At 34.9% G+C, this 22,727-nt stretch overlaps 1 protein-coding gene across 4 annotated transcripts in view; it reads right to left on the bottom strand.

The window, feature by feature from the left end:
- Positions 1–932: 932 nt before the first annotated feature.
- Positions 933–22,727, bottom strand: part of LOC106776057 (probable plastidic glucose transporter 1) — a 34,092-nt gene continuing 12,297 nt past the window's right edge. The window contains exons 4-11 of one of the 4 annotated variants that reach the window (XM_014663358.2): positions 17,775–17,887; positions 11,037–11,130; positions 10,807–10,963; positions 10,383–10,529; positions 10,218–10,291; positions 9,052–9,140; positions 1,594–1,708; positions 933–1,488 (exon numbers count right to left, since the gene is read on the bottom strand). In XM_014663358.2, coding sequence (XP_014518844.1) covers positions 1,306–1,488; positions 1,594–1,708; positions 9,052–9,140; positions 10,218–10,291; positions 10,383–10,529; positions 10,807–10,963; positions 11,037–11,130; positions 17,775–17,887 — 972 coding nt within the window. In that variant the 3' untranslated portion in view covers positions 933–1,305. Of the gene's footprint in view, positions 1,489–1,593; positions 1,709–2,107; positions 2,256–9,051; positions 9,141–10,217; positions 10,292–10,382; positions 10,530–10,806; positions 10,964–11,036; positions 11,131–17,774; positions 17,888–22,727 lie in introns of those variants that run through there. The other 3 variants (XR_002669996.1, XM_022787314.1, XR_002669997.1) reach the window with 3 other exon arrangements.

Consider the following 22,727-nt stretch of genomic DNA (forward strand, 5'->3'; position numbering starts at 1 on the left):
ACTTTCAGGGTTTGGGTTTGATTCTGGGTTTCTTGGGCTGGTTTTCTGTGTGCAGGTGGTGGCCTGGCCGTGGATTCTCGCTACTTATTCATTGAAGATGAAGGAGGAAGGAGGCGCTGCTTGTGTGGATGAAACCGGTGGCGCATATTGGAGGAGATCTGTCACAGCGACGCTTGCGGTGTTGATGGTGTTCGTGATTTCTGATTCGTGGTGGTCTGATACGATTCTAGGTTCATGGTAATTAGTTTGAGATAAGAGGAAGATGGTGGCGCATGGTTGAGGCAACAGGGTTGCTAATGGCGTGCGAAGAAGAAGATGATGGATGGTGGTCGGCGGCGACACTGGTGTTCAAGTTTAGGGTTCACATAGCCACATCAGATAAGTTTGTCACGTCAGATAACTTCACATAGCCACATCAGATAAGTTTGTCACGTCAGATAACTTCACATAGCCATGTATATAAAAGTTTGCTATGCACCGTTAAGAATTTAACGCCGTCTGCTAAAGGGACCATTTTGAACAACTTTTAAAGAAATATGGGACCAAAGTGATTTTTTTCCAAAGGTGGAATCATTTTGAACAAAAGCCACAAAAGGAGGGACCAAATGATGTATTAAACCATTATTTTAAAAACAAAATAATGAAAGGTATAATGAAACATAATGTAAAGTTAAAGTTTGGAAGTGCTGGAAGAAAGGTGAAGTACGAGAAGCATCCTTCTCTATAACCACAACATCACTCACATACCCGGTACGATTACAACAAAACAGCCACGTAGAAAACACAAGTCAGGTAAGCTATCAATAATTTATAGATAATATAAATTCATATCAGATCCATTGTTAAGCAATTTTGGTCTTAAAATCTCAACTCTATTGGAAATAACGAAACAAATAAACACTTTTAAATACTTGTATGAAGTATATCCCAGTAAAGACCATCCCCTCATTCATTCTAGCACTTTTTATCAACGCACAAATCTTAGCTTAGTAAATAAAATTAAGTTCATTACACAAATAATTGTAACATGCAAAATCTTACCTAGACATCTTACCAACTGATACCTTAATTCGACGATTAAAGTAAATATATCACATTTTAATGATGAATTCTTACATTTAATATTCAAACCACAAACTGATTCAATATATCAAAGTTGTGGTAATGCCAAATTATGTTGCTTAGATTACATAAAATCAATCTTCAAACATCCGGATTTGCTATCAGTTAGTCTCATGTTGATGCTTAACGCCAAAACAAAACTTTCCAAAATACATGGATTGGTACACCATGAGATTCACTGGTTCAAGCTTTCACATTTAAGGATCGTTCAATTTCTTCTAAAGAGCGACCCTTGGTTTCGACTAAGAAGTAATAGGAAAATGTTGCAGCTGATAGGGAAACTGCTCCAAAGCTGGCATATATAGGTGCTACTCCAAATTTCTCCACCAACTCAAGGAAAAATAATCCCACAATAAAATTGCACACCTAGATATAAAGGACAAATTAAAATAAGCCCAAAAAATTCCATCACATTTACCAACTAAATTGACATGAAAAAGCTTTCAACAGAGGAAAGGTTTCAATACACACCCAATGGGTAGAAAAACTTAATCCCATGATCTTCCCTCGTGTCCTGGTACTGCTAAGCTCTGATATAATGATGCCAGTTACGGGTCCAGCTCCAATTGCAAAAGAGAATATATACCTGTGGAATAATATAAAGGAAAAGTGGGCCTTCCTAGTCTGGATCTTGTAGAAAATATAAAATACGAGGAAAATATTCAAGTTATCATCTATGTTCATGTTAATAAATAATAAAGGAATTATGCTAAATTTTAAAGTAAATACATTTTAAATGTGATTATTGAATTAGGGAAAACATCATGGTATTTCATTGCCTAATAGTGGCAATTGCTTAATGTTGCAATGCTATATGTGTTGAGTGAATATTGTATATAAAGCAGTTGAAAAACTGACTCCTTGGTTATTAGTTTTCTGTTACTAATGCAGATCTCACATTGACTAAGAATAAAGCCAGATTATAATTTATAAGTGAAGTATAATCCTCGTTTTATAAGTTTGAGAGGTTGAGTTAATTATAAACCCGATAGTAACAAAACTATTCAGAGCCTATTGTAGTCAAGTTCTTTGAGGCTGTTATGCCACCCTTGTCGAACTCCTGTTAGACCACATGTAAATATATCCTCCCATGCTCAATATGTTCATTCCTTGTGAGGGGCTTGTTGGAGATCCTAGATTGATTAGGAATAAGGTTAGATTATAGTATATAAGTGAAGTGTAAAACATACTAGTTTTGAGAGATTGAGTTAAGCATAAACCCACTTATTAAGATCTCAAATTTAAAAAAAAAAACATTTTTTTTCTATATTTCAATAATGAGGCTATTAGACCTATAAATACATGACGCGGTTCTTTATTTTAGAAAATAGAGTCGTAGATCTAAGGAAACAAATCCTTGTAATTGTTGATTGTTTTTAAATACATAATCCTAGTTTTAATAGCAAGATACACCTATAATAAATATTAAAATTATAGCAAGGATAAAATAAAAAGCAACCTAAAATATATAACGAGCTCCACGATTTTGACACTCCTCAAGCTGGTGAGTACGTGTTCTCCATTCCCAGCTTGGATTAAATTCTTTCAAAGTTAATGCAATGCAACCCTTATGCATGCAAATTGAAATAGTTCTAATAATGTCTTTATCTCAAATTCCAAATAATACTTAAATCTTTCTAATGTCGTTATCTCAAATTCCATTTCAAGGCATTGACTTAACATTTGCTGCTCTATTGTCATCCATAATTTCTATGATATCATCATTATACACCAACAATATTAATTTTTGATGAATAGAATGTGATCCCTTTGACTTTGTTTGTAACTCAGACTTGTCATAACCTCAGTGAATCTACCAAACAATGCTATTGGGGATTGCTTCAATTCATACAAAGCCTCTCTTAACTTGCAAACAATTGCAGAAACAAGTTGTCCTTCATAGCTCGGGGGAAACTCCATGTATATTTCTTCATCAAGGTCTCCATGTAAAAATGCATTCTTCACACCAAACTGCTTCAAATCTCAATCATGATTTGTTGCTAATGACAACATTACTGACTGCATTCATCTTAACAAATTGGGCAAATGTCTCCCTAAGTAAAATCCATTCCATAGGAATGAATGAATCCTTTGATCAATAATCTTGCCTTATAATGTTCAATGGCTCCATCAGTCTAATATTTCAATGTATATATCACTTACACCCCACGGGTTTTTTTTCCAGTTGGTAAGGTGAAAAGTTCCCAGGTCTTATTCTTGTTTAACGCCTCCATTTCAATATCCATAGCTTGTTTCCCTTCATTGTTCGATAATGCTTTAGACACAGAAGAATGTATAGTTATAGAGTTTAGGTTTGTGAGAAAGGTTTTGTGTATAATGGAGAAAAGGGTAGGAAATTTAATAGAGGGTAAAGTGATTATCGGGTTATACTTTTGAGAGGGTCCCTAATCAACCTATTGATATAGAAGCTTTAAGGTCACATTGTCTAACACACCTTGAACCTCCTTACACTGGTTTCTTTGAGAGTCTTGCTTCTATAGAAGACAAATTGAATTGTCCGGCAGACCCTTGCAAGTTGAAAGGTAAAAGAAATATATGTCTTGATGTCACTTCCTCTTATGATAGTTTTGATGATTCTTATGAAGTGTTATGCAAGGTTGCTTCCAAGATGATAAAGCATTCTATGATGAACAAGAAGTCTAAATCTGTTAGAAAATCTAAGCGTTCTTGCTTTCTCATTTACTTGATCTTCTTCTCTTAGATAGCCAACCCTAAAACCGTCTCAGGCATCAATTGCTGGAGAAGATGTTTATTCAGCATCCGACAATATTACCCTGGTGAGAGTGATACAACAAAAGTCTCTTTAGATAATTATGTCACCTAAGGATATGTGCGAAGAAACATCGCTTACAGCAGTCATTCCAGATTCTCATCCTTTAGCCAGATACACTAATCCATTACCAAACACATAAGAAAATATGCCAATTAACGCTGTACCAAGTGATCCTATTCCTTTAGACAATTCATTCTCACCTCACTCCTACACATCTATCTTCAACAAAAAGACAACCCTCACTAATTTTATGGTTAACGCAAACTTAACTTCCGTAATCCTTGGATAAGCACATGAATGTCCCTTGAAAGGTGGAGAGACATGTAGTGTAACACGCTGCTTATAGAAATGTTATGGGTGTGTATGAAATATTGTTTGAATAAATAGAGTAATATATTAGAATCTTTGCATGTTATCTTGATAAATTCTAATTTCTCTTTTAAGTGAAAATTTAAACTTTTACTTGAAAGGATTAATTTCAAAGAAAGAAGATTCTTATTTTGTTAATTAATTTGAAATGGTACATCAACCTCTATATTCAGAGAACTCAAACCCTAAAGTAATACTTACAAGGGATCTCTAGAATCTTCTAATAACTTTTAACAATATATTTAATATCCTACCAACTTTCAGTATTGCATTTAACATATAACTAACAACACTCCCCTTCAAACTAGTGAGTAGATATCTATCATTCTAAACTTGCATGTGAGATCATGTAAGGGCTCAAGGGAAAGACCTTTTGTGGACAAATCTCGTAACTGAAGTCTAGACGGGACATACGAAGTAGTGATAAGACCACTACCCAATTTTTCTTTAATAGTGTCGATCTATCTCTATATGTTTGGTCCTATCATGTTGAACTGGATTGTGAGCAATGCTAATAGCTAACTTATTATCACAATAAAGGATCATAGGTTCTTCACATGCCACTTTAAGATCATCTAGGATAATTCTCATCTATAACAATTCATACACCCCTTTTGCATGAGACCTTGCAACAACATTTTGTTTCTTACTTGTCCAAGTCACCAAATTTCCACCCAACAATATGCAATATCCTGAAGTGTATTTCCTATCTATGACAAATCCTGCATAATCCGCTTTAGTATACAATTCCACTTTTAATCGTTCATTCCTTTTAAACAGTAATTCCCTTTCCTGGACTTGTCTCAAAAAGTGAAAGATTAAATGTCTCTCTTTGGAATCATGCATGAATAGACTAACAACACTCACAACATAGGCTTTGTTCGGTCTGGTATGAGTTAAGTAGATAAGCTTCCCAACAAGTCTTTGATATTAGCCTTTATTTACTGTAGAACTGCCATCGTCACTCCCAATTCTATGGTTTTTGTTAGGATATTTACCCTATTTATCATCATTATATTGTGTCAAGGGTTACCTTATTTATCATGATTATATTGTATCTAGGGTTACCTTAATTATCATGTACTCTTGTATCAATTTATTCCTAGAAATAGAAGATTATGAGAGGAATCAATCAATGGAACCCAAACTTCTTATATATTTGAGGGCTTTCAAATTTTGTCACTCCTTTCGGAAGAAAGCTCAAAGCATTTATGCCAACGACACTGCGAACAAGCTTGCATCTCCTAAAATGGCAAACCATGATATGGTGTCCTTCATGGTTGAAGCCCAATTTGCTGTCGAATAACTCAGGAGATTTTTGGAAGCGGACCCATTAGAGGATATCAAAAAGAAACTAGACAACTGTTGATCCTTCTTTCCCTACATCCCGATTTTGATCATCTCAGAGATCAACTTCTGATCAGTCATGCGGTCCCCTCCATGGAAACAATGACAACTCACCTTTTGCGTGTTCTGGTACCTCAAACTCAAGAAGCACATGAACTAGTGGAATCGTCTGTCATGGTTGCCACACGAGGAAGAGGAGGACGTAGCACTAGAGGAGGAGGACGAGGAGGTTGGGGACGTTCTCAATGCACATAATGTAAAAGGATGGATCAAATTCAAGAGAATTGCTACTCCTTACAAGGTTTCCCTTCCAAAACTGTAAATATTTCAAAGACTGAAACTTCCACTTTTAAGTTCACCGAGGATGAATGTCACGAGTATTTAAGGTTAAAGTCTAATAGCTTGGCAAAGCCATCTCAATCTCCCAATACATCAACAACCTACATTTCTCAATCCATGGAAGGTCAAAATTCATGGGTAATTGACTCAAGTGCTTCTTATCACATTTTTGGTAATATCTCTTTGTTCTCATCTATTTCCTTTCGAGAAAAACCTCATTTCATAACCCTTGCAAATGGATCTAAAATCCTCCAAAGGAGTCAGTCATGTTTCCTTGTCTCCCTCCTTCAATGTCTAATCTGTCCTTTTTGTCCATAGAATGTCAATTAGGAAAACATGTTACATCTTCCTTTCCTAAAAGGTCTCAATCAATAGTAATTCTAGTTTTTCCATCATCCATTCTGATATATAGGGACCTAGTCATATCTCCTCCTTTGGTTTTAGATATTTTGTTACCTTCATTGACCAATATTCAAGATGTAATTGGGTTTAGCTTATGAAAAATCATTCTGAATTGTTAGTTATCTTTACATCCTTTTTCAATGAAATCATGAATCAATTTGGTCAAGTAATAAAAATATTAAGAAGTGATAATGCAAAAGAGTATTTCTCATCCTCATTTTCTGCCATCTTGAGTTCCCATGATATCTTACATCAATCTACTTGTCCTCATACACTGCAGCAAAATGGTATAGCAGAATGAAAAAATAAACACTTGGTTGAAACTGCCCGTACCCTTTTGCTTGGTACCCATTTTCTTGTCCATCATTGGGGGATGCCATTTAACTGCATGTTATCTTATTAATAGGATGCCCTCCTCCTCTCTTGATAATAAAGTTCCTTTCTCCATTTTGTTTCCTAATGATCCTCTCCTTCATACATCTCCCTGAGTGTTCATGACATGTCTCCCGGTCTAGACAAACTCTCCATTCGCGCCCTCAAATGTGTCTTCTTAGGCTATTCTCGAGGGTTAATGAACTCTAAATCTGTTGAGACACTTACGAATCCTAATATCAAACTCCTACCAAATCAGGGGGAGCCTTTGTCAGATCCTGAATGGTACAGAAGATTAGTTGGTAAATTAAACTATCTTACTGTTACGCGTCATGACATTTCCTTCGTAGTTAGTATGGTGAGTCAATTCCTAAACTCCCCATGTGAAGACCATTGGGATGCAGTTGTTCGCATACTGAAGTATATTAAAGGATCACCTGGAAAAGGTTTGTTATATGGTCCTAACAACGATACAAAAATTGTTTGTTATTCAGATACTGATTGGGCTGGTTCCCCTTCTGATAGGAGGTTTACTTCTGGATATTGTGTCTGTATTTGTGGCAACCTGATATCTTGGAAAAGTAAGAAGAAAAGTGTTGTGGCAAGGTCCAACGTAGAAGCATAATATAGAGCTATGGCATCAGCTACTTGCGAGCTTGTGTGGCTTAAACAATTACTTAGTGATAATCAAGTTGCTCTCCATATTAGCTCTAACCCTGTCGTCCATGAGAGAACCAAGCACTTTGAAGTTGATTGTCATTTTATTCGAGAAAAAATCATATCCGGAGATGTCAAGATTGAGTTTTTTAACTCAAGTAACCAGTTGACAGACATATTCACTAAGTGCTTACGAAGACCTCGAATTGACTATCTTTGTAACAAGCTTGGAACATATGATTTATATGCTCCAGCTTGAGAGGGAGTGTTACATGTTAAGATGTGTGTTTATATTAATTGGGCTCAGCCCATTTTGTATTAAGGGCCTTGACCCATTATAAATAAACTACCCTATGTGTATGCAAAAGACACAAGGGAGGTTTCTTCCCATCTTCTCCATTATTCACACTTAACAACTCCAATTGTCCTCCCTGTGGCAAGATCCTAAAATACACAATGAGTGGGAAAGAACGTTACAGAACAATTTAGGTCATGAGTATGCTTTCGAACGAAAATAAGGATATTAGATAGTTTTGGAACATAAAGGACATCTTTAAGGCTAAGGGATGACAAAAAAGAAACATTTCCACATCCATTTATTGGGATACGAGTCCCATTGGCAACAGTAATGCGGTTATCAGAAAGAGAAATATATGACGTTAAAAGAGATGAATGAAGGGTCATATGGTATGTTGCACCACAGTCTAGAACCCAAGAGTCCTTACATAAAGTTTTAGAAAAGTTAAAAAAGAATTAGAGTTTTTACCAATCATGGTTAGACAGCAAGTACCAAAAGTTGACTTATAGACTCCATACAAGATTTTAGACATTCAATCTTGGCATGTAATGTAGGTATTACTTCCTCAAGTGAAGAGAAGAAGGTTTTTCGCAGGATTTTGAGAATATGAAGATGCCTAATAAGCTTTCCTTGAGGGTTGTCCTTTTAGTTCTGCTAGACAATTGAAGCAAGTGTCCTTGGTGTGGCCAGATTTCTTACAATGAGAGCACCAACGCTCTTCCTTACCTTTTAAGTAGTTTCGTATTTGCAAGATTTGAAGTCCCAGATTTGAAAGTCTTTCTGGAGAACATGGCAACTCCTTCAGTGGAGGGCTCATTCATCATGACCGTTCAACGAGCCTCCTCACCTCGAGCAATGAAGAGGACTTCAGAAAGAGAAGGAATTCTTTCCTTTCCAAGAATTTCAGGCCTAGTAGGGTTATATATATATATATATATATATCAATGAAAAGCACATCAGTGTAGGTTGAGTACACTATTTTCTATCCATCTTATTTGCTCAAGTAAACCCAAATTAAGAAACGGGAAAAGGATCAACAAAATGGAATAGAATTATTTCATATCTCCTTTGTTTATTGTATTGATTTGTTTTCTCAGTAGAGATAAAGCAACTGTGTTGTCTCTCAATCACACGATAGTTTAACATACCTATTTATAGCCTCATTCTTACACTACTAATCAATGAATATGAAAAATAAGTATTTCAAGATAGAAAAATAGAGAAAGAAGCAAATAAATTTGAACAAGCATCAAGTAATTGTTGACTATGTTTTATTGTGGATAGAAAAGCTAGGTTTATTTTGCAAAGACATATAGCAGTAGACTATTAGCAATGACAAGTAAATGCTCACATAATAGTTCCCAGTATTGATAAGTTGTTGCTGAGTTGTTCGTCCAATGGACAGAAGATAGCAGATGACACAAGAAACATTGAAATTGCCTACAAAGATGCACAAGTGAAAGTCATCTGTAATAGTCTTCGGAGAAAATATAGACTCTTTGGAGAAATATATGAAAGAGTTCAGTGTGTGCCTGTGATAGGAACTTGTAACCATAACCCCATTTTAATGATAAAACAGATCATCTTTACATCTCTTACCGACGAGAAGGAGAGATCAGAATAGAGAGTAGGAGAAGATACACTCAGAAAATGTGAATAACAGAAACAAAAGGAGCAACTATCTCCTCCATCACATTTTGTTAGGAATATCTTGAAACGAAAAGAAAAAGATAATAAAATCCTAACAAAGAACAGCACAATTACACAACAAGAGAGTAAAAAGTTGTGCAACTTCTGTATTGATTATCAACCATACTGTTTCAACAAAGGTATACAAAATATACCCCCAAAACAAGCACTCTCCCTTTCTCAATGGAAAATTATTAAAACAAAAAATCACACCAATCCCCACTCACTAAAGAGAAAGAAGTCCTACTTAACGAAAATAACTAACATCTTGACTCAGTCAACTATTATTTACAATTTGAACCTTTCCCCTTTTTTTCTTTCTATAGTAAACCTATAGAGTATTTTTCCATTTTAGATGTTCCTAAATTCTTTCCTAACATTTTATTTGCCTAACTAACAAGAAAGTCCCTTGACTCATTGCCATATTAACTTTCAGTAGTGCTCCTCTGTATGAATATTCCCTTAATTTCTCTTAGTTTCACCTTCCTTGAATCCTCATTGCCACCTGTTGTCATTGTTAGTTTTCTCCTCCTCAACCAAATTGTTTCCCTTCTTTCTCTTGTGCACTATTAGACCTTTATTATTTATTGTTGGGTTCACAGGGCCTCCTCCTATAAGTGGGTAACAGTAAGGGGCTAATCATCATCTGTCGAACTTACAAGAATTGAAGGGGAAACACTTGGAGTAGAGTTTTCTCTCAGAACCATATTTGTTGAATAAAATTCATCTCTTCTTTCATATTCTTGATTCTTAGTTTGTAACAGGTTTCTTGTTTTGTTCACAGAAAATTACAACTCATGAAGTTGTGAACATCCTCTAAACACTCACCATTCCTAAGTAGCTTCCTATTAGAAGTTTCTGTCTCCCTTCCCTATCAATTAAGTATAATGCACAGAGTGCACCTGAAGAGAAACAAAAGATAAGAGAAATCAGAATCAGATTTCCAGAAGAAATTTATATTCATAAATATGATAAGTGGAGAAGAGTGCAAACCGGCAAAATTAGTAAGCCCAACAAACAAGCTTGCTACAGCACTACTTTCAACTCCAACTTTTTGAAAGGTCAACGATGAAAAATAAAGAACTCCATTAATGCCTGCAAACTGCTGCAGTACAAAAAGAGCACCTCCAATAAAGGCAACTGCAATCATACAAGAAAACCCACAGCAAATTTTATACATCCAAGTTTCAAGTAGCATGCATAAGTAATGATGATAAACGTGTACTTGTGTATAAAAGAAAAAAGTTCTGTTCTGTGGAGCTAAATTCATTCCCCTCTTCAATTGAAATTGTTACTTTTAAGTGCTTCACTTGTTAATCAATCAATTACGCTACTAGGACAAGGTAAAGAATAATTTTCCAAGCGGTGAATGCTGCCTAGTATCTCATAGTAATAGTCAAAACCATCTCTACACAACCTCTAGAATGTGGCTCCTCCAAGATCTCTGACCATCTGCTGTCCGAATTGCAACCATCATTCTTGCAGACTGACTGAAATTCCTCAATTGCGCTATCAATTTGGGATTCCCCCCAAAGCTCACGTATTACTGTTTTAGCATCATTTATTCTCCCAGCCTAAACAGAAATGTAAAAAGCTATATAAAGTGTAACATTATATTTACCAATCAATTAAATAATAAGCTATCACCTTGCAAAGCCACCGTGGACTATCAACGGTAAACTGCATACCAATTGCAACCAGAATACCCGGGATGCTAGCAATATAGAGCATTGTCCTCCACCTGAAATATGTTTTGTTGGTTCAAAATATACATTATTTGGAAAACAATTTTGAAGACTAAAAACATATTGATGGAAGAATCACCATGAATTTGCACGAGCAATAATGATTTCAAATTGTGTGTTTATAATTCTTCCGCAATATAAACACAATTTGGAAAGTCAGATAAACTTTTACATTTTGATAATGGGAGGAAATATGTACAGCATGACACGTCGAAATTCCATTCTGAAAATGGTATTGTTACTGAGCTAATGTGTGGGTACACAATAACAAAATAACATTATTTGTTGTAATTTGAGATAATATCTTTAAAATCTTCCTAATTAGGAGAAATAGAAATAAAATTTCAAACTTCTTTCATACTCATAGACCCTTTTGCATTTTTGTATTTTGTCGTAGTATCTCATGTGCTTCATCCCTGTTTGCCTTAGTTCACTTTGACATTTGAGGACCTAATCATGTTATGTTTAATTTATGTTTTCAATATATTTTTACTTTTATTAATGGTTATTCTAGATGTACTAGGTTATTTTTAATGAACAACTTTTCTGATTTATTTTATTTCTTTCAAACCTTTTATAATGAAATTAAAACTCAACTTGGTGTTTCTATTCGAACTTTGCAAAGTGATAATGGCCTTGAATAACTTTCATATTCTTTTAAACAATTTCTTGCTTCTTGTTGCATTCTCCATCAAACTTCATGTGCTTATACACCTAAAAAAAATAAGATGGATGAGTGCAAGAATAAACAACTTACTATTTTTGAATAACTCGCACTATTTTTGAGTTGATATTATTCTTACTACATGGTATCTTATTAATTGCATGCCATCTTCAGTTTTGACTAATAAAATTCCACGGTCTATTTTATTACTTCAAGAATCTCTACATCGCTTAAATGACAAAGAAGACTTATGTTTCTTTAGTTATAGCCATGGTTGTTCTTTAGCAATGACCTTTTTGATCAACTAGATGACAAAATTGATTTCCTCAACGAAGATTTGCAGGAAGAAATTGATAAGGAGTAACCTTGCAGATTTGTTACTTAGAGGGTGTCTTTCTAGATTAATCTATCATCTTTGCAAATCTTTGTAAGGCCTAAAATAATCTCCTATGGTCTAGTGTTGTAATTAGAGAAAATATCTATATAATCTTCTTAATTATAGAAAATATCTATAAAATCTTCCTAATTAGAGAAAATATTTTTAGGATCTTCTAAATTATTTTTCAGTATACTGTTTCCTTATTTCCCTTTCTTAGAAGATTAGATTGTTACAAATAGAAGTAAGGAGAATGTAATTGATATGAATGAAAATAATAAAGTCACTCTCTTTTTCAAGTTGATATCAGAGCACCTGATCTTGGGAGCTTCGTTTCCGCTACAACAGTACTCACCGTCACCGTTGTGCAATATCCTATCATTTATGACTCTTGATATGAATGTTTATAAGGAGGAACTCAAGCACTTGAAAGCAATGGTTGAATCAATGAGTAAGCCCTCTAGATAGGGATGGCAACGGGTTGGGTCGGGCACAGATAGTGCCTACCTGCAACCCGACCCGCTGGGTAAAATTGTACCCGCTACCCGCTGGATACCCACCTTAAGAAAACCCGCGGATTTGTTCCAACCCGCAGGTATCCGTTGGATACCCGTTTTAAACCCGCGAATATTTAAAAAAAAAATATAACTGTAAATTTAATTTTAGAATGTTTTAGATTTAAAGTTAAAGTTTTGGGAGTTAAAGAAGAGAAAAGAATAAAATAAATAATAATAAGATGTATTTTTAGTGTGGGCTGCAGTATTTAAGGAAAAGAGAAGAGAAAATGTAGTAGGTGGAAGGGAAGTTAACTGAGAAAAGTAAAATAAAAAGAGAATGGTGGGAGGAAGAAAGAGTGCTACGTAAGAGAATAAGGAGAGAAAAAGGAGACTTATGCAGAGGAAATTAAAGTGTGTGAGGAAAGTGTTTATGCAGAAGGAGTTTCAAATGGGTTAAATGGTTAGAATTTAAATAAAGAGAGAATCTAGGAGAGGGACAACTACCGTGATTGGGTTTTGCAGAAAATTAGAAAATAAATGAAAATGAAAGAAAAAAGATTGTTGAGAAAACAAAGAAGACAAATAAAATGAAAGAGATGGGTTGTCTGTTTCGTAATATTTTTAAATAGCTGTTGAGAAAACAAAGAAGACACAATCATAAAACTTAATTTAAACTAAGGATAACGATGTAATTTTAACTTCTAAGTGTGTAACGGGTATTCGCGGGTACGGATAATGCAAAACCTGAACCCGACCCGATAAGGAACGGGTATTAAAAAACCCGTTACCCACTACCTGCGGGTACCTATTACCCGCGGGTACCAACTATCCACAACGGGTTTAATCCGCGGATACCCACGGGCACGGATTTTTTTGCCATCCCTACCTCTAGATCATGTACTCTGTCCATGAAAGGTAAGATTTGTCTCAATATTAATGGTCATGTGTCTCAAGGTATTTGGATTCTTGATTCAAAAACAACTAATCATATGACACATTTTCGTGTGTCCTTCGACTCATGCTAAAACAAATAGAGAACAACTTATTACAGTAGCAAATGGACAGGGTATACCTTTATACTGCTAAGAGAATATAACTATAGACTCATCTATTATATTAAACGATGTTTTACAAATTCCACAATTAGGCAATAGTCTTATCTCTGTGAAAAAACTCACAAAGGATTTAAATTGTTCAGTAACATTTTTCTCAACTTATTGTGTTTTTCAGGACCTTGCCATGGTAAGACGATTTTAACTGCTAAAGAACAAAGTGGGATCTATCTATTGGGGTCTAATGACCAAAGCAAAACAAAAATCATGATTCAACAAGTTACATCTTTTAATTGTGATATTTGTCAATTGTCGAAACACCATCGTGCATCTTATCCTATTAGTAATAAAAAGAGTTCTTCTCCATTTGATTTAATTCACTCTGACCTTTCGAGACCTTCGTAGAATCTATTTCCAAAGCCAAATGGTTTGCTACCTTTATTGACGATTGTAGTCGTGTCTCGTGAACATACCTTATGAAAAATAAATCAAAAGTTTTCCAAATCTTTGTTAACTTTTTCCGTCTTGTCCAAAATCAACTTCGAAAAAATATTAAAAGAATGAGGTCTAATAATGGTACTAAATATGTGAATGATGAATTTTTCAATTTTTTGTCTCACAATGGTATTGTTCATGAACTAATATGTATAAATACCCCTCAACAAAACAAGGTTGTAGAAACAAAGAATCGTTATCTTCTTGAAGTAACTAGAGCTCTTCTTTTTTCAAATGTTTGTTCCAAGAAATTACTAGGGAGAAGCTATGTTAACTGCCACATATCTCATACACAGGTTACCCACCCGTATCTTATATGGCATTAGTTCTATAGAGCGTCTATTATCTTTTGTTCCTTCTTAACAACGAGTCTACCTAATTGAGTCTTTGGGTGCATTGTTTTTGTTCACTCTCTTCATCCTAATCATAGTAAATTAGATCCTAAAGCTCTTAAATGTGTCTTTAATGGGTATCCTTTTAATAAAAAAAAGTAAAAATGCTATCATCCTTGAAGTCGTCACGTCTTTATCACCATGAATGTCACCTTTCATGAAAATCAATCCCTTTATGTTAGTCCACCAATTCAGGGGAGAAAGCACATGAAGTGGATGAACTCTCATTCTTTTTATTACCATGTTTCCCTTTGCAAAATTCCCAAGATCTGAGCAATGAAGCTACCATAGTTCGTAGTGTGGAAGAAGAGGAAGTAGACAAATTTTTTGGCAAAAAATATGAAAGAAGAAAACAACCCACTTAGATCCTCGAGCAAGACAAATTGTCTAATTCGGAGGTGAGATCCCTGAAGATAATAATGAGGAGGTAAGCATTGAGGATTTACCTATTGCATTAAGAAAGGAATAAAGATTTTGTGCTAAATATCCTATTTCCAATATGTTTGCACTAACAATCTCTTTGATAAGCATAGAAGCTTTATTAGTGTCATTGATGTCATAGTGGGATTGACTATGAGAAGATGTTTGTCCCAGTGGCAAAGATGAATGCAGTTCGAGTTGTTCTCGCTTTGGTTGCTTTGGCTACTCATATTAGATGGGACTTACACCATTTGGAAGTGAGGCGTGACTTTCTTCATTGAAATCTAGAAGAGAAAGTGTACATGGAGATTTCCCCAGATTTTGAAGTGAAAAATGACAAAAATAAGGTATGCCTCCTAAAGAAAGAATTGTATGGTCTTAAGCAATCCCCTAAAGCAAGTTTTGGAAGATTTACAAAAACAATGGTTTTCTTGGGATACAAACAAAGCCAAGGAGATCATACTTTATTCATAAAACACTCTTCTACTGGTAAAATCACTCTATTGTTTGTCTATGTGGATGATATGATTATGGCAGGAGATGATGAAACAGAAAAATTGGTGTTAAAAGAAAAATTGAAAGCCCAATTTGAAATGAAATACCTAGGAAAACTCAAATATTTTCTTAGAATAGAGGTTTCTTACTCCAAGAACGGAATTTTCATCTAAAGAAAATATGTACTCCTATAGCACAAAATCAAGATAATATATCTAACAGGTGGCAAAAAATATAATATAAATAAAAAATAATAACAAACTAACTAAAGGTAAAAGATAAATATAAAATAAAGATAATATATCTAACAGGTGGCAAAAGGATATACGCAAAATTTTGGGATTGACTATGACGAGACATTTGTCCCAGTGGCAAAGATGAATACAGTTGGAGTTGTTTTCGCTATGGCTACTCATTTTGGATGGGACTTACACTAGTTGAATTAAAAAAATGCCTTCCTTCATGGAAATCTAGAAGAGGAAGTGTACATGGAGATTCTCCTAGGTTTTAAACTGAAAAATAAAAGAACCAAGGTATGTCTTCTAAAGAAAGCATTGTATGGTCTTAAGCAATCCTCTAGAGCATGGTTTGAAAGATTTACAAAAGCGATGATTTCCTCGAGACACAGACAAAGCCAAGGAGATCATACTCTATTCATAAAGTCCTCTTCTACGGGTAAACTAACTCTATTGATTGTCTATGTGGATATGACATGATTATTGCACGAGATGATGGTGTTAAAAGATAAATTGGCTGCCCAATTTGAAATGAAAGACTAGGAAAATACAAATATTTTTTTGGAATAGAGGTTGCTCACTCCAAAAAAGGAATTTTCATCTCTCAAAGGAAATATGTACTGGATCTCCACAAAGAAACAAGAAAACTGGGATGTAGAACCTCAACAGTTCCTATAGAATAGAATCACAGAATTAGAAGTGGGGAAAGTGCTCCTGTAGAGAAGACTCAATATCAGAGATTAGTAGGAAAATTGATCTATCTATCACACACAAGATCAGACATTGCTTATGCAGTTAGTGTAGTGAGCTAATTTATGCATGATCCAAGAAAGAGATACATGCAAGCAGTTGACAAAATTCTTCGATACTTGAAGTCAAATCCAGGAAAGGGGCTATTATTCAAAAAAGAAGACATATTGACTATGAAAATATATAATGATGCCGACTATGCAGGTTTTATTTCTAACAAAAATCTACTTCTGGATATTGTGTGTTTCTTGGAGATAGTCTAGTAACATGGAGAAGCAAAAAGCAAGATAGAGTATCTTGTTCTAGTGTAGAAGCTGAATTTTGAATTCTTGCTCAAGGAATGTGTTAAGGACTCTCGATGAAAATCATTTTGGACGATCTTGAAGTCAAGGAAGATAACCCTGTGCAACTACACTGTGATAATAAGTCTGCCATGAACATAGTCCATAATCCAGTACAGCATGACAGGACCAAACACATTGAGATTGACAAACATTTCATCAAAGATAATCTTGACAGACATTTGTGATTACAACTCATTCCTATAGAATTTCAAATAGCAAATATTTTTATAAAAGGGCTCACTACGAGTAGATTTCAAGATCTTGTAGACAAATTGGGAATGATTGATATTCATTTACCAACTTGAAGGAGAGTGTTGTAATTTGAGGAAATATCTTCTTAATTAAAGAACATATCTATAGAATTTTCCTAATTAGAGAAAATAGATGTATAATCTTCTAGATTATTTTGTTTCCCTATTTCCCTATTTTAGAATATTAGATTGTTACAAATAGAGCAAAGGAAAGATTAGTAATATTTTGCATGGTATAGACTGAAAAGAATACAAAAATAAGAGCACTCTGTCCTCCAAGAGTTTCCCTTTCACAAAGAGCTAAAGCTCAATCTACAAAATTATCCCCAAAGGTCCCCTGCATTTTAGTAACCCCCCCTCTCCCACCAACTTTATAAAGGAAACCTCACTCACCCTAACAACCTAACTAACAATTACTTCCTAATATGTTTCCTTCTATCATGCAGACATTATATCCTATCAATGTGTATTTTCTACCCATAGTGAGATTGCTCCTATACCTATTTATCACTATATTCAACACTTATAATATTGTGCCTGAATAAAATCTAAAACTTCCTAAAAACATCTCAACATTCTTCAACTAGATTAACATGAAAATGCAAGTCAAAATTGTGATTTAAACGCCAAACACATGAATCTATGAGGAAAAATACAAAGAAACTCACCAATGTGGATCATTCTTAGAGGGTATTCCAAGAATTAGTGAAGTAATAATGCCAAGGCAAGTGCCAATTTGACATAAAGACCCCAGGGCACCCCTATATTTTGTTGGAGCTACCTACACCACATACACCACATCATTGCAAAGAGACATGAGTGAGAAAGGCTTGTTATTTCTATTTAAGAATATCTTTCCTCCACATATCAAAACCAAAAATATAGAAAAAAATAAGTACAAACCATCTTCATTAGAAATATGAATATACTTTCAACATGGAAGGGGAACTGTAAAGTATTACCACAATAGAAATAAATAATAACAATTAGAAATTGGCTTGCTTTATTTTCATTATAACAAATAAATAATGTTTATTACAACGTTGTGATTAGAAAAATAAAAACCAAAATTTAAACACATTGTTAAGAATTGGACTTTCAACCTAACTCAATCCCACAAAACTGGCTTGTAAAGTGAGGTTTGTAACACACCCGACTCATGTTGATGTGAGACTTCCAACACACCCACATCACACTGAGGTGTATATATCTCGTGCGTGGAGAAACTCACTGTAGGCATCAATAGAAATTGAAACCTCATCTGATGATTTAGGAGAATTGACTTGAGCAACATTAGTTGTTTTGTGTTGTTGTCATTCCCTTGTATGGCATTCTGCCTCAATATGGCCGTATTGGTGACAAAAAATGCAACAAGGGTGTTGACCAAGATATCCACCACGATTTCCACTTCGTCCACCTCGGTAAGAAGATTGGGAGTAAAAAGCAAAGGAATCCGTTGGAGGTACAGGAGAATGACCAAACATGTGAGGAATTGAGAGGCGAAGTAATTGTTCACTAACAGTGTCATAAGATGGAACAACCGTGTCAAATAAGATTTGATTGCGAATAGAGTCAAAGTTAAGAGGAAGTCCAACAAGTGTAAGAACCATAAAAAACTTGTCACGTTCAGCAAGTTTGTATGCATCATTAGTGAAAAGCATGAGTGACTCAAAATCAACTATTAAGCAATCGAGCTTATGTATGTCGTGATTTTCCAGCTTCACAGTGATAAGGTTGGAGACAACCTTATAAAGGCAATGAACATCATTGGAGTATAACAACCTTATAAAGTCTTTGACTCAAATAGTTCAAACATTAAAAGAAAGATAAGAAACTTTTATTCTGGGTCTCTTAGGATGTAATGCATCAGAACTGGTATAACAAGCTATATGAACAAGTCTTAGATTGAGATACTTAACACACAGTGCAGTTGGTATAGCAAGCTATATGAACCAAAGACACTTGATGTGTGTTAGAGGTTTATCAATCATAATACACCCACACAATCCTTGCTATTATCATTGTGTTGCACTTACTAGGCCCTGCGCATGCCCAATATTCATGAGTACTCTAGAGATCATGCCAAGATCTCATGCAAGCAGCCCCACTCGACACTTATATAGGTGATTTCATCAAGTGTATGATGTAAATCATACACTACCCATAAGGGATATGAAAATCATTGAAAACTTTGTTTAAACTAAAATTCTTTAACCACACAGAATTTTAATGACAAAGTTTAACTTCTCAATAATGCAGTCTCTAGAACTTTCACACACATCATAGGAAGGGACATAATTGATTAAAATCAAATTGGTGCTATCAGAACTAACAAGTGACTTGTTTTTACCCATATGAACCTTATTCATGGGATCTCCAATCACAAAGGTTGGGTTACCATCACTTGTTTGTTTGCAAGTGGCTTAAGTCTCATTCCCCTCGATGTTTCTAATATCATTTGCCTTCCCAGGGGTTTTGTCAGAGTATCTGCTAGATTCCGTTCTGACTTAACATAATCAACGGAAATAGTTCCACTCTTTAGCAACTACTTCACCAAATTGTGTCTCAATTGTATGTCTATTCTTTCCATTGTAATTCTTGTTTTTAACTATAACTATTGTCAATTGGCAATAACAGTGTATTGATACCGATGGAGATGGTTTCTTTCCTAGTGGAATGTTCGCTAAGAAGTTTTTCAACCACTCAGCCTCATTACCAACCATCTCGAGCAACAAACTCAGAGTCCATTGTTGATCTTGCAATAATTGTTTGTTTGGTTGATCTCCAGGTAATCGCACCACCCCCAAGTGTGAATACATAACCACTAGTGGATTTTGTCTCAACTGAATCAGAGATCCAGTTAGGATCATTGTACCCTCCTAGTACAGCAAGAAATCCACTATATTCAATGGCATAATTGAACCTCTTAAGTATCTCATAAGCCTAGCAAGTGCATCCCAATGTTCCTGATTTGGACATTGAGTGTTACTACTCAGTCTACCTATTGCATAAGCAATATCAGGTCTAGAAAAGCTCATCAAGTGCAGTAAGCTCCCAACTATCTAGGCATACTGAGGCTGAGATAATGATTCTCCTCTACTTTTTATTAATTTAGAATTAGCATCATAAGGGGTACTCACTGGTTTTAAGTCATAAAACTCAAACTTCTTCAGAAGTTTCTCAATGTATTGTTCTTGAGATAGTAATATACTATCTCCCTTCCTTATGATTCTAATACCTAAAATCACACTGGCTTCACTCACGTCTTTCATTTCAAATTTTGATCCTAGAAAGAATTTAGTTCTAACGACAATCTCATTACATGTACCAAAGATTAACATGTCATCCACATATAAGCATATAATGGCACAATCACCCTTTTTAGATTTAGAGTACACACATTTATCAACATCATTAGGTTAAAAACCATCACAAAGCAACACATTATCAAGTTTTTCACGTCATTGTTTTGGTGCTTGTTTCAACCCATACAAGGATTTTAATAGTTTACATATTTTATCCTCTTGACCAGGTATAACACACCCTTCAGGTAGAGTCATATAAATTTCTTCCTCTAAATCACCATTCAAAAAGGTTGTTTTAACATCCATCTGATGTATCACTAGTTTATGGATAGCTGTTAGAGCTAACAACATTCAGATAGAAGAAATCCTAGTCACAGGAGCAAAAGTATCAAAGTAATCTATGTTGGGTTTTTGAGTAAAGCCTTTTGCTACTAATCTTGCCTTATATTTTTCTATGGATCCATCAGAGTAATACTTTTTTCTTAAAGATCCACTTACAACCAATGGGTTTTGCTCCTTTAGGCAAATCTACTAAAGTCTAAGTATTAGTTTTTCTGAATTGATTCAATTTCAGTCCTAATGGTCTTATCCCACTATTTTGCATCAGGAGCACTAGTAGCTTCTACAAAGCTTGTTGGATCATTATCAACAAGATAAGTATAAAAGTCATCTCCAAAGGATATTTCCTTTCTCTGTCTTTTACTTCATCTCAAATCCTCATTCATGGTATCACTATTATTATTATCATCAACACGTTGAGACATCTCACTAACCTTTAAGGGAAACATATGTTAAAAAAACTCAGCATTTTTCGTCTCCACTATAGAGTTTCTCTCAAGTATGTTACTTTTAACTACTAAAAACCTGTAGGCAACACTATGTTTGCCATAACCTAAGAACATGAAACCAGAGGTTTTAGAGCCTATTTTCCTTTTCTCAGGAACGGGTAACATCACCTTAGCTAAGCACCCCCACACTCTTAGATATTTAAGGTTAGGTTGGTATCCTTTCCACAACTCATAAGAAGTTTTACCGGTTTTCTTATGGGGTATTCTATTTTGTAAAAAACACGCAGTAAGCAAGGCTTCTCCCCAAAGGCTATCAGGTGCACCAGAACTAACAAGCATAACATTCATCATTTCCTTAAGGGTTCTATTTTTTCTCTCAGCTACTCCATTAGACTCAGGTGAATATGGTGAGGTCACTTCATGAATAATACCTTCTTTAACACAAAATTCATTAAACAGTACATACTCACCACCTCTATCTGATCTAATCCTCTTAATTTTCTTATTCAATTGATTTTCTACTTCTGCTTTATAGGTTACAAACATATCAAAGGCTTCATCTTTATGTTTGATTAAGTAAACTTTGGTGTATCTAGAATAATCATATCTATAAAAGTCACAAAATAAGTTTTACCTCCTCTAGACATGGTTTGTTTCAAATCAGCTAGATCAGTATGAATTAACCCTAACAATTCAGTTTTGCGTTCTACAGACAAACATGTTTTCTTTGTGAATTTAGATTCTACACATATATCACATTTACTATTTTGTTTATCATGTATATTAATTAATCCTAATCGTCGTAATTCCAAAACATACGAGGAATTCACATAACCTAATCTAGCATGTCATATATCATACGAGTCAACAATATAAGCAGAAGAACTTGATTCATTAATATTTTCATAAACATTTAGAATGAAGAGTCATTGATCACAATATTCCTTCCCCATGAAAACATTATTTTTTGTCATAATGATCTTGTCAGACTCAAATGAAACTTTAACCCCCATTATTCCCAGTAGTGCTACAGAGATTAAATTAACTCTGATTGATGGCACACGTAGCACATCACTCAAGGCCAGAGTCTTTCTAGATGTGAGTTTGAGAAGAACTTTTCCTTTTTCCAAAAGAGGAGTGGTCCTCCAATCTCTGAGGTAGACATGTTCTTCTCCATCCCTTACACTAGTGTAAGAGGTACAAGCACTTCTGTTTGCACAGATATGCCTGGTAGCACCAGAGTCTACCACCCATTTGCTCACATTGGTCATCAGATTTACTTGAGAAATGACCGCAGCAATAATCCTTTGGCTATATTTGCCCTAGGAGGATTGTCATTTCTCACTCCATGCCAGGTGGGTTTAGATTCATTGGGACGGGATTTAAAAAAAATTATTTTTCTTTTTGTGATCAAGTTTGTGTACATACCCTTTGGGAGCAACAACAACTCCATACATGTCTAAAAGGGTGGACACGCGTTCTTGCCAGCTCCAAAAATTTTGTCCAGAGAAAACTTCGATTTTTGACA

This window comes from Vigna radiata, chromosome 10 (genome assembly GCF_000741045.1).
Source record: "Vigna radiata var. radiata cultivar VC1973A chromosome 10, Vradiata_ver6, whole genome shotgun sequence".
NCBI lineage: Eukaryota > Viridiplantae > Streptophyta > Magnoliopsida > Fabales > Fabaceae > Vigna > Vigna radiata.